The sequence below is a fragment of the Myxocyprinus asiaticus genome, chromosome 18 (assembly GCF_019703515.2).
Source record: "Myxocyprinus asiaticus isolate MX2 ecotype Aquarium Trade chromosome 18, UBuf_Myxa_2, whole genome shotgun sequence".
Classification (NCBI taxonomy): domain Eukaryota; kingdom Metazoa; phylum Chordata; class Actinopteri; order Cypriniformes; family Catostomidae; genus Myxocyprinus; species Myxocyprinus asiaticus.
The window spans coordinates 19,372,160-19,385,659 of NC_059361.1; the positions used below are offsets into that span (position 1 = coordinate 19,372,160).

Sequence of the window (13,500 nt, forward strand, 5' to 3'; positions counted from 1 at the left end):
AGTATTTCAAATTGCAGAGCATGCATTTTTCAAACAATCAAAAATGTCCAACTTCCTGTTGGGCGGAGATTATGACTGTCAGCACGATAGTTGTCCGGCTTCATGAGATCTATATGTGTCCAAAGTTTGGAGATGGTAGCTCAAAAGGGATGTGCTACAGAGCCCCCCCCCACAACATTGCCAAGCTGGCCAACGACTCTGATGTGTGTGCAAACTAAAGAGTTTTCACACATGTACCCCAAAAGTACCGAAAACCTTGAAAAGAAGAATAATAAGAATAATAAATATAGCTGCAAGCAGCAATGATGGGCCCAAGCACCATGGGTCCAATTCCATTTGGTGGCTTTCTGAAAACAATGCATTATGGACACAACAACAACTCAAAATTAATGTAAACTTGGACCCTAATCATACAATGTGTAATAGATATATGCCACCATTCAAGTTTGACTACAACTTCATGTAATTTAATCCATTGCCATGACAACACTATTAAAGCTATCAAGCATCCCTTCAAAATTTTCCATCAGCAGTGTCTAAACAATTTTGAAGCGATTTGGGTAAATGTAAGAGGACTATTTCAAAGTCTGTTGTAAGTGCCACACTTCCTGCTGCTAGTTGGTGGCGCTATGAGCATGACCCACAACAGTGGGTTAGCCCCTAAGAAAAAACATACAACTCCGTTCGATATTTAAAAAATCTTTTCACAATTTAGCATCTTTGATGTCATGGCATAATGTTGTCTAAATGTGGTGACAGTCTCATGAATAACCTAGGAGGAGTATTTAAAAGTTCAGAGAATTCAGAGAATCTATCTATCTATATATCTATCTATCTATCTATCTATCAATTTTTAGTTGTAATTTTCAATTTTTGCTATAATTTAGTATAATTATTCAATGAAAAAAATATGTAGATCTAAAGATTATATTGTAATAAGTTATTTACCATATTTATTTATCCATAAAATGGCTTTAAATTAAATTATTAGATTTTAATATGAGCACAGAAGTCATTTAGGCTTGTAATTTCCTTGAAATTCTGTTGTTACATTTTTTTCTCTGTGCACTGTCGAAATAAATGAAGTACATTAACTTTGAGTCTGCATTCGCTATTCATACGCACAACTGTTTAAATAGGCTCTAAATTAATGTTGGGCAAATGAGGACATAAATTAGATTAGAATATTGCATGTTCGCCCATAGAATAATTATTCAAAGCATAAATTACCAACTGGTTACCAACAAACAACTATTTGTCATAGTTCCGGCATTTGTGCCGGCTCACACTGTTGTTTGTTTTTCTCTCTCCCTCGTGTCTCACAGGTGTGATTATTTTTGTATTATAATTCTTTGCCTCAGAGAATGCAATAAAACTTATCTAAGTTTAAAATAGATATACAATAAATCTGTAGGCTAAAAACACAAATGAGGATTCAATAATTGTTGCCATTATTACATTGTCTGATATTTCAATTTGGTATATATGGCCCATACATTTTAAGTCTAGGCCTTCAGTGTGAAGAAAACACAGTTTCACAATGAATAAGATGCTGTATGCCCATCATACATTATGTGGCAGTCAACTAATAATACCAATTGACATTTTAAAAACACGTCCATGCACGAAAGCCAGAACAAAGGAGGTCTAATACCAAGGAAAAGCTCTCTAATAATATCTGTGATTTAAATTTTGCTTGCAATAAATTTTGTTTTGTCAGGGTACACGGTTACTTTTCAAAACTTGATCCAACACTGAATGCTCAAGCAGTCTAATTTACACTTAGAAAACTCCTGATGTTGCTATAACAATGCAAAAAGCACTTACCAATTTGCTTGAAATAAAAATCAGTCCTCCTTTCCTGTTTCATTAATCAATCGCACGATCATGTAGAACATCTCAGGTTTTTAAATCCATAAGGATCTCTTTCTCAATGGCAATAACAGCAGTGATGACAGCCAACTCATCAGCAAGATCTCACGCTCTTCGCTTTCAAATTACATCACTTAAAGTGTGATTGGTCACTCAACACAAGCTAGTAGGCCTGGACTGGGACATATCCTAAAGACCACACCCACAAGAACAAATAAATCAATCTAATTGGCTGATGAATCTGACAGTCTGTCTTTAGATGCCTATTCACTCTGTAGAAATTCTGAAGGCCTGACGGGGTGGAGCTCAAATTCACGTGCTGCTTCGGCTAACGAGCATGGCTTTGGACATGCAATTTGTGAAACAGCTGTCACACTTTGCTTGTAAGCATCGAGGAATAAATTCTGATTGGATAAATTTTTTTGTTTTTTGCTATTAACTTGTAGATTAATTAGGAGTGGAAAGCGATTGAAAATACATAGGCAAAAAGGTCAATGAGAATGAAAGGATGAAAAAATATTTATTTATTAGGCATGTTATGCCAGCAGAGAAGGCTTTGCTGGCCCTGAGAAATTGCCACTGGCCATGTACGAACAAATACAATTAGAGTTCATATATTTGAGCATTTATGTACACATTTAAATTCCACAAGTGTTTAAAAAAAGTTACATATATGATATTTGACATTTTTGTCATATTGTCATATTCTGTATATTGCATATATCTACTGTATATAATTAAAATTTTTATATCAGTAAAAACATTTATAAACACTTACTATAGTGTGTTCAGCATATATTGCCATTTTCAGATTCGTAGCCTGCTGTATTAATAGCACTTCAAATTCTAATCACATTTTATTACACAACTAATGGGGATTTTAAGTGAATGTTAGGGATTCTTTGTATAAATGCGGGTTTTGTGTGTCAGGGTACATTTACACGACAACGATGTACTAAAAACTGAAAAGTTTTCCCTTTGCGTTTTTGAAAAGTTTTGCGTACAGACGACAACAAAATGATCCCCGTTCACACGGATCCACGAAAATTACTAAAAACACTGTATTATGCATGCCAGGCCAGTAGTTGGCGATGTCACTTTGTAAAGAAACACTATGCGCCTGCACACATAAGCATTCTTTCACAGAGCGGTGAATACAAACAATGAAGATGGCGATCGCTGTTCGTAGTAGTGATGCAGTAAATCTACACTTTGCTGGAGAAGCACCAATAAACTCAAAATCTTGAGCAGCACAAACACAGTCCTGTAGTCCGCCATTGTAGTTTTGAATGTCTCACGCTTTGTTTTCAAGTACTCGCACGCATGCCTATAGACTGAACACGTAATACGCATTTGCATGAAGTCATCGTTTTCACAAATTTGCATTTTTGTACGTTTACACAAAGACAATAACGGCATCGTTTTCAAATACGTGCACTTTGAAACTCCTTTTCAAAAGTTTGCGTTTTCAGGCCCCAAAATGCCGTTGTTGTGTAAACGAACAGCCAAAACGCATAAAAAGTTTTCCGTTTGTAGTTGAAAACATTTTCGTGTAAATGGCCCCTCATTCTCAGCATGCAGGGTGAAGATTAAATGCAAGCTGTGATGTATGTGTGCTGTTTGCGGTCCCGTAAAAGTTTAGAAGGACTGTGACCGTACAATGTGGAGGAGAATTGGCAAGATCGCAAAATCGGTCGTGTCTAGAAGGGATCCCTCTTTCTTCAATTTCTCACATATGCACAGTCTGTTATATATGTCTAAGTATCTGTATCTGTGTTCTTCAGTTAACTGTGTTTATCAAAAAAACGACATATAAAGTTAAAGATCCATTTAAGATGGCTAGCAAAATAACAATGTCATGCACAGAAACGATGTTCAAATAGAAGATGTTTCTGATTTAATTTGTTTTGGTCACTGTATAATTTCCATACTTATGTGTTACTTCTTAGTTTTGATGGTGTTATACTCTAAAATCTAAAATATGCAGTAACAAATAATAAAGAATAGGCAATTGCGATCAATCTTTTCTACAGAGTTCTAGTCTTACACTGAGGAGCCGTTCACATTGAGCACATTTTTGTGTCCATCTGCGCTGTTTTATGAATGATTTCAATGTAAACGTGCACTAGATAGATGTCTTTGACGGCTTGTTTATGTTTTTAGATGCCATGTCAAGGTAAAAGAACAAACTGTTAAACGTCTCGAGCTGAGACACATACGTTTTGCTCCTTTGTGGTGCTGCATATAATTTTAGTGCAAAAACAAATGCATTTAAGCATGTGAACGTCACGTAACATGTTTCAAACACTGCGCTGAAATTTCAAAGAAATATTTTGAATATTAGCTAATATAGAGGACTATGCAATTACACAAACACCATCAATACAAGTCGCGCCAGCTTCTAGCAGAATTAAAACTAATAAACTACTGCTGTGATGTGCTACAGAGCCCCCCGAACATGCCCATGTTCTAGGTGGTGCTACAGAGCACTTTCAGTGCTTGGGCCCTAATAATAATAATCTTTAGAAGAACAATAGGGCCTCGCACTTTCAGTGCTTGGGCCCTAATAATAATAATCCTTAGAAGAACACTAGTGCCTCGCACATTCAGTGCTTGGGCCCTAATAATAATAATCTTTAGAAGAACAATAGGGCCTCGCACTTTCAGTGTTTAGGCCCTAATAATAATCCTTATAAGAACAATAGGTCCTCCGCACTTTCAGTGCTTGGGCCCTAACAAAGAAAATTCCTTAGAAGAACAACAGGGTCTCGCACTTTCAGTGCTTGGGCCCTAATAATCCTTAGAAGAACAATAGGGCCTCTGCACTTTCAGTGCTTGGGCCCTAATAATAATAATAATAATAATCCTTAGAAGAACAATAGGGTCTTCACACTTTCAGTGCTTGAGCCCTAATAATCCTTAGAAGAACAATAGGTCCTCCGCACTTTCAGTGCTTGGGCCATAGTTACAAGCTTTTTCAGGTGCAATCAAGTTGAGTGGTAGCTCAACTGATAGAGCATTGCACTTGCAATGCAAATAAGTTGGGTACGAGACCTAAAGAGCATGTGAGTCGACAAAATTAAGTGGCTGCTTCAGCAAATGAGTTTTTCATGTCACATTTGCTTCAAATGACACTATCAGTTAAGTTTAGGCTTAAGGTTTAGGGTGAGAGGAAGACTTTGTTGATTTAAAAATCATACAGCATTTCCTCTGAAAACCTCATCTGTTTAGGAGAACATTTAACTCATTTTAAGCATCACTCAGTGGACATTTCACCTCGGAACTGCCATTATTTTCCAAAACTGTCACCACAGTCAAGTAATTTTCATGAGATCAGGCAGATCAATTTACAGCCCTAGAAAATGCAGAACAAAATGGTTATTCAACTTTTAACCCGCAGTCAATTAATCATGATTCATGAGGCAGCCGCACCTTAAACAACAGCAATAGGAAATCCTTTCAAAATTCACTTCAGGGCAGTTTCTGTCATGTGATGTATTAGCCATCACAGTTGCTCTGTCTCAGTCCCAGTCAGCTGACCCCTCTGTGTCTCTGTGTTTCCAGTGAACAACAGCAGCAACGCTTTGTCAGTGGCAGACCATCTGTACAGCAGTTGAGTTGTATTGAGATTGGCATTGCAGTGTCTATTCAGGCCAAGCTGGCAGGAATCTGCCGGCACAAACCTACAAACCTCTGCCAAGACTACAGGCTCCATCAGGTGAAGTTTAATGATGATGAGCGCCACTCTGGGGAGATCTCATTTTAAAAATAAACAGTATGGACAGCAAATCTGCTCAACAAAAAGGTTAATCGGTCACATACAAAAAGGTTACGGTTGATCGTGGTTTTACAACAAATCCACTGGAGATCTCTGACTTGAACTCAGGGGATTTAGCAGCTTGGCATAGTGCCAGGGAATCTCCGGGCCCCTGTCCAGCAGAGAGGCCCCTGAGGTTCTGCTACCCTTGCATACCGAAGTAGAGTCACCACATCATGTCTTAACAGGATCATTAAACTTGTTTGGCCATTACTATGCATTCTCATGCGGGAATCACAGGAGAGAAGTGGCTTCTGTATTCACAGAGTGACCCATAGAATTTCAGTAATGGAGATCAAACTGTCAAAAAATCACGATGACCCATTTTAGTGACGTATTTCTTTACTGTCAATTTTATTTATGGTGTTTTGTCCTTATTCATTAACGCTTAAAACACTTCAGCCAAGCAATAAATTGTTCTAAGAATTAGGTTTAATGCATTCAGAGCGTATGGTTTTTCTCAGGCACCGGTGCCTGGTTGACTGCCATTGGGCAAGGCAATCGAGTATTTGATTGACTGGCTCAGTTGGCAGAAGCCAAAAATGGATTTGCCTGGAATAATGCATTCTTTCTGTGGCTAATCAGTCTCCTTATGTGCCAGCACTGATTTACAGGTTTGCTTGCCAGGTTCACTAATGCTGCTTGGCTATTTATAGCTGCCTGGCTGATTACTGGTTAACCTGTAGTTTTAAATTTTACTATGTTATGTTTATGGTTTTATTTTTTTCACTGCAAAAAAATCCAACAAATAATTGTTGTGTTCATGAGGATTTTCTTCCATGCAATATCATGTGATACAATGATTGACTTATAACTGCTTGTTCAGCCAGAATGTTTACCCGTTTATGTAGACTAACAAACATAATAGTGTTCATGAACCAATCAATAGACTACTGTGTGCATGCATTGAAACTGAGGCAAAGATCAATATTTTCTGAATCACGGATACTAGGAAATGTAAAATACTCTGAATCTACAAAGCATACAAAATCATACAAAGACATGTTAGACAAACAATATTCCCCCAAATGTTGCCCCAGCCAAACAGAGTGTTGTCAGCACATTAAAAATAAAAAAGGTTGATGTTTGATTTCTTAACTTTTCACATTTCACAATGTACAAGTAATTTAAACATTTTAGTTGCATGAGTTACTTTGTTGAAAAGTTGTAAAAAGTCACACATCTCTTGCATCCAGTCACCATAATACTTTGAGTTTCCTCAACTTATAATTTTTTTGTAAATGACTTGTAAAGCGAATTCATTAAAAAACAAACTCAACATCACTTATAATGAGTGGACATGGCAACACTACCATAGTATCACCATGGTATTTTGTAGTAAAATTGTATTAATTACTAAATTAAACATGGTTAATATATAAACACCATATTACTGTAGTAACACCATTGCATCAAATGTATGGTTTCTGCCAAAAAACATGGTTACTACAATATAACTAACACTACCTTTATATTTTTATGTATTATTATAAGTAATATTAAAGAAAATATTAAGAGAGAAGGAAGGAAACAGAATGGGAAAAAGAGTGCAAAAAATGCGGAACAGAACCTGTATTGAAAAGTCATAGTCTTGGGGCAGTTTGTCGTATATTTCTTTGTTTCCAATAGACTACTGTGGTGTAAAAAAGCCGGGCTATGTTGCAGGTGTTATTTACACCTGGGTGCAAATAGTCACTCTGAAAAAAAAAGGCAACCTTCTGCCCCAAATAATTTAATATTTCTTTTAACTATGGAAAGTGTTTACACCTGAGAGTGAAGTGCTTCTAAAGTACAAAGCAACACATGATAAGAATAGACTTAAATCTGAGTAACAGAAATGTCATAAATAGCATCACGGCTAGTGCAACAGCTTAAAGTACCAACAAAGTGTTTGATAATTGGATTTGAAATCTCTCACACTTAGAGTTGCCTAACACAAACGAAAAAAAATCTGCCTCCATCTGCAAGCATTAAATCATGTAACAAAGATGCACTATGGATAATTCAAATTTCCAAAGGAACATGAATCTGTTTAAACTTCACACCATCATATAGCCAGGCCTGTGGGGGAGGAGAGGGTGTCTTACCTGCAGGTTACCTTTTATGCTGTCAAGCTCCTTTGATGTTTTAGAAAATTGTTGTAAAATTCCTGTCCTCTCCATGAAAACCTCCTTCAGCTTCTTTTCCAGCCCCTCATAGCTACAGGATGAGAAAAGAAACAGGAAGATGACTTCTTTAAATCTATGGCATGCCTGGAAAATTCATTCTGCATGGCAGGTTACAGAAGCAGGGAGGATCTGAAGCCATAGTGAATGGTGGATGAACTCATGGAAAACATCCAAAAGTTTAACATAAAAATCCTGAAACAGAACTTGTGACCGACATCTAAGAGGTCAAAACTTCTGTTATTTATTCATGAATTTATGCTATTGTTGTTATGTACAGTACCTCTAGTAGGGCTGGGTGATACCCTCACTGAGCAGTTTATTAGGAATACCTGTACACCTAGTTATTCATGTGATTATCTAATCAGCCAACTGTCTGGCAGCAGTGCAATGCATAAAATTATGCAGATATGAGTCAGGAGCTTCAGTTAAAGTTCACATCAGCCATCAGAATGGGGAAAAAATGTGATCTCAGTGATTTCAATTGTTGGTGCCAGACAGACTGGTTTGAATATTTCAGTAACTGCTGATCTCCTGGGATTTTCACACACAACAGTCTCTAGAGTTTACTCAGAATGGTGCTAAAAACAAAAAAACATCCAGTGAGTGGCAGTTCTGTGGACGGAAATGCCTTGTTGATGAGAGAGGTCAGCAGAGAATGGCTAGACTTGTTCGAGCTGACAAAAAGGCTATGGTAACTGAGATAACCACTCTGTACAATTATAGTTAGCAGAATATCATCTCAGAATGCACAATACGTCAAATCTTGAAGCGGATGGGCTACAAAAGCATTTTTATGTGCTTTTTATTTGGCCATCAAGTTTCCTAAAGACCATGTCATTGAAGTAGTTTCGCAATTCCTCATTGTCTAACAAATCACGAAAGCATTAAGTCAGATTTAAACTACAGTAGCAAAAATGCCATTTTGAGTTAACAAATCGTTTCCATGAATCACTTCAAACTGTCATGTTTAATGATTCAAAACTCTGATTCAACAATTCATTGTTCATGTGTTTATTAGTGGAAAACAGTGTAGGAAAACATGCCTTGATTATTTTAAACTAGATTTGTATTGTATTTTAGAATCTACTTGGCAACAATCATACTTTTATGCCATTTCAGAACAAATACAAACATATTGAGATAAACATTGAATATTGTCAAAAGGCTGAAAGATATTGTGCATTAATTTTTAGCTATATTGCCCAGCCCTAACCTCAAGCTATTATTTCATTCTGAACATATGTTTCTCTGCTTATATTATATGGATGATATCTATAAAGCTTTAAAAAGCACCAGGCTTACTTCCATAAATACACATATAGCCATATTTATATCATAATTTCTGTCAGAATATCAACACTTTGCCAACCCAAAAAGACAGACACAGCTGAGCACAGCACAAACAAGATAAATAAATAAGTAAATAAATATAATGTGATTTTCTTTTGTCATTGTCCTAAATATAAATCATAAATAAGTTATGTAGAGTGCAGTCAAATACTTTCAGCAGGGCTCTTTGCCAGTGCATCCAGTGCTGCTCTCAGCTGAACCTTTATGTCAGTGAAAGCATCAACAACGAAAGCACAGTCATATGAATCTCCATGATGGGAAAGCAACACCTGCTAAATAAATAAACCATGCTGGAATGCATCCTGCCTATAAAACTCCCACAGTGTGATGTCTGTGTAACTGATCAAGGGTGTGTGCTGAAAGAGACACATAGTGATAGAAATAAAATAATAATATCCTCTCTGCTAGACTTATTCATTATCCAGTGGAGATGTGTTCACCTAGGGCAGACCTATGAGAGTTCAATAAATTGAGCTTGGCTCAAGATACATAAGACTTCATGGCCACAACCGTACGGATAACCACACATTCTGTTCTCTGCATATGAGGGGATGAGAAATAAATTGGTCATTACTCTCATGGGTTGATAATTATGCTGTGACCTCTTTTGACACAGCTGTTTTGGCAGGATCTCATACGAGGGAGTCTAAAAGAAAAGTGTTCTAATGAGAATAGGCCTGTCAGACAAACAGGCTTATAATCACATGCTGCACTCTCCGCCTTCTTGTTGCCAGCGATCACATAATTCTGATTAGAGCCACACCATGTGAGGGCTGACGATAAACCACAATCCCTCTTGAAGAAAAGGTGGTTAGCTGGAAAGAACTGACAAAACAATCTGCACACATGAATGGTGATGCTTTCTGAAAAACTGATTGTTCAGGATGAAAGGAGCTTTGAGTAACGGCACACAACAAGCAGAGAAACAATCACATGCACACAGATACAAACTAGTACCAGAGACAGTATAACGAGGAGGAGGAAAACTACTTTTGTAAAAAAATAAATGGGAGAAACCACAAAGCCCAATATAGCGGCTTGAAATCCCACCATTCAGTTAATAAATCACCTTTTTGACAGAGGCATTGCAATGCTCAATATTGCGGGTGTAGGAATAGAAGTCCCGCCTTTCAGTTAAAAGAGCCAATCATCTTTTTGATAAAGGCATCACAAGGTTCGATATGGCAGCTGGAGGAATGGAAGACTCGCTTTTCAGTTAACATTTCGGGACCAGCCTGAAAGATAATAATTTTTTTTATTTTTTATTATTATTATTTTTTTGGAGATTTTTAGATAGGAGCTGTACTTCTATTACTTGAAATAGATGCCTGGAGGTGTTACCAATATGGTTGCCAAGTGAACTGACTTGCCTTGAAAGGGACTTTGCTAGTACACACACATGCAGCCTCATTAGACAGAACCTCCCCTCCCAACTAGTATGTCTCTGTAGTTGACTTTGAATTATATGAAACTGATCTTCCTCTATAATGAATAAGTGCTGAGCCCTGGTCATTAAAGTGGAAAGTGCTGAGTTTCACAAGCCCAACACACAAGCTGCTCACACAACCTAGTATGGATGTATTGGCCTACGCAGAGGTAAAACACAGATGGAGAGGGACTGGGCTTTAGCCAACATGGCAGGACCAATCACTCCTCATCTTCCATTAGTGACTGTTGGGCTAAGCTCTCTGTGTAGACTAATGGCTTTACAGGACAATTCGATGTGCTTTCAGAATTATATAATCCCATAAAGAATGGAAATTGTCACCCCCAGTATATGACAAGAACATGTGATGTTGTCAGAAGATGCATTCGGGTGTATCGCTTATTTGAAGAATCTTAAACATTTCTTATTTTGTCGTCTTCTTTTCCTGATTTATCTTTTGCATTATCTCTTTTGAATTTATAACTTCTGAATTGCATGTTTAAATATTTTAGTTCAATAGCTGCGCTTAAAGGGAGATGAATGCATCCTGCAGCTGCTAAGCATAATGACTTAACATCTGTCGCTAAACATCCTGTTTGGGTATGTGGGATTTAATGCCCTCTATATTTTTTCTGCATGCTTTGAGATTCTTGGCGATGTCAATTTTGCATTAAATAAGTTCAAAAAAGGGGAAAGAGAGATAAAAAGGGAAGCATTGAATAAAAAATTGCCAGGAAAACAAGCATCACTCCTTTTAAATTAGTTGCATCAGTGCTGTTTTCAGAAATGTCAATGTTTTTGTATGCATACCATTTGGTTTGGGTTTTATATCATGTTATCATGCACTGGTGTTCTTTAAGCCAGATATTCTCAGCATAGAACTGGAAGATTGGACATATCCAGCCTACCAATGATATGGTCATTGTAATCAGAGACAAAAACTGTAGTGGTGATGAAAATACAAAATTGCATTGTAAAATGCTCACTTTGCAACCTGTTCATCTGTATAAAAACCCTACTTTCCACTGGACCAGATGGAATCATGCAATAAATGTACAACAGCTAGCAAAAATTCTTCCACAATAAATTCAATTTCACAGTGAAGATGTCAACAGAAAAAGGTACTTCAGCCCTGTTTCCATGTGCTTTGTACCAACACACAATTCAGTTTATATTAGGCGTTTTATTGACTAGGATAATGATGTTCTGACACTACAATGCTTAAAGCCGGCATCACAATAGCCGATTTTTCGAGATGGATATAGCTGCAGATAGAGCTCCAAAAAGGGGTGGGAGCTCCAAACCACCATCAAAGATATAGGAAGCCCCTAACCTAACCCTTTCCCTAACCCTAACCATGTGTAGAAGTGACGCCCCCTTTTGGAGTTGGCGCAACCCCCATTTGTAGTAACCCTGCCACCTTCTAGAGTAACCCCGCCCCTTTTGGGAGATTCTGTCCCCATTTGGAGGTCTCCGGCCTGCAGTTATACCTACTTGGATTTTTCCAGCGATTTTCAGGTGTAACCTAAATTTACATAATTGTCAGCCAGTAGGTGAGAGACAGAGAGTGCATTAGTGTCTGCTAATGGTCGTTAATCCCTTGACCATTGTGACATTCTGCTGAGTTAATGTTTCTTTCACCTGAAAAAGCACATCAAAATGGTTAGAAAAAAATCGTTCTTTCACCGCAGCGGGCTCTTGTGTTCTCGTCAAGTGACCAATGAGCTTCTTCTTTTATGGAAGAACTGAGAAGACGTCATTGCAGACCATTTTCATCAGTGATTGCACTTAGCCACATCAACACAAATGCAGATTGTAATCCATATGATTCAGTTAACAAGCATTTTTCCTGGGGTTCTCCTACGCTAAAATACCTAATGAAATCAGAAACCGGAGGCACAATAGTCTGTTTTTATGGAAGGTATTTTCTTTATTCACTGAGAGCTGCATATGGAGCTGCATTCTACGGCAAGCCTCAAGGGAATAAATACACAATCACACACATTCACAAGGTAAAGTTACTCCATGAATCACATCCTAAATCACTTCATTTGTTTATGTTCACGGGGTACTGCTGTTGTTATTTCAACGTAACAGGGACTCAGAGATAGAGAGTTGGGGGGAGTCGTTATGTCTGTCACCCCTCCAACATTTTGTATCGGCAAGTGTGGCATACTGTACCTCTGAATGAGGAAAGCGAGATCTCAGCAAAACAGTCTGCAAGTGTTACACCCTCAGCCAAAATTGAGTTGTTTGGAGTCTGCAAGTGTGATGCTGGCTTAACCCAACTAGAACCGATTCACATGTGAAGTCCCATGTTTGAGTATACACATGAAATGGGTTTGATGCAACTAGGCCTAGTCTTCACATTTGGAGAAGAGAGAAGCAAAATTCCAGGAAGTTTTGAAATACATGGATGCCCAAAATCATTTGTTCAGCTAAAGCTAAAATTAGGGCACTTGTACTTGTTTCCCCTAGAATACTGTGCACACATAATCTGTTTCTATGAGACTGAGTTTAAAGAGGGCATGAAATTTCCAAATCATGTTTTTATGTTGCTGTGTGCAGGCAAAGGTTTAGACAGTCTGCTAAATCCCTTTCCATGTCTAGAAGCAATAAAATGCTCATCTACAATTCTACTACACAATCATACAAACATCTGAAAAAAAAAAAAAAAAAAAAACCCTACGGCCAGTGCAGTTATTTTTGCAAGTACCTTCTCTGTTTCGTAGTCATATCACTGTTGCTTTGCATTGCTGGAATATTGGCTAGAGTGTGAGCTTTATAATTGACTTATAATTTCCTGATATCTCATTAATAATGTGTCCCTGTCATAATCTTGAAATTGAAATGTAATCCATAATGCA

The 13,500-nt window shown here is 37.5% G+C and overlaps 1 protein-coding gene across 4 annotated transcripts in view; it reads right to left on the reverse strand.

Moving 5' to 3' along the window:
- The window catches only part of luzp2 (leucine zipper protein 2), a 210,215-nt gene that overhangs the window by 106,313 nt on the left and 90,402 nt on the right, over nt 1–13,500 (reverse strand). For all 4 annotated transcript variants that reach the window (XM_051724394.1, XM_051724396.1, XM_051724395.1 and 1 more), the window contains exon 2: nt 7,777–7,888. In XM_051724394.1, the coding sequence (XP_051580354.1) occupies nt 7,777–7,888 (112 nt within the window). The remainder of the gene's footprint in view (nt 1–7,776; nt 7,889–13,500) is intronic.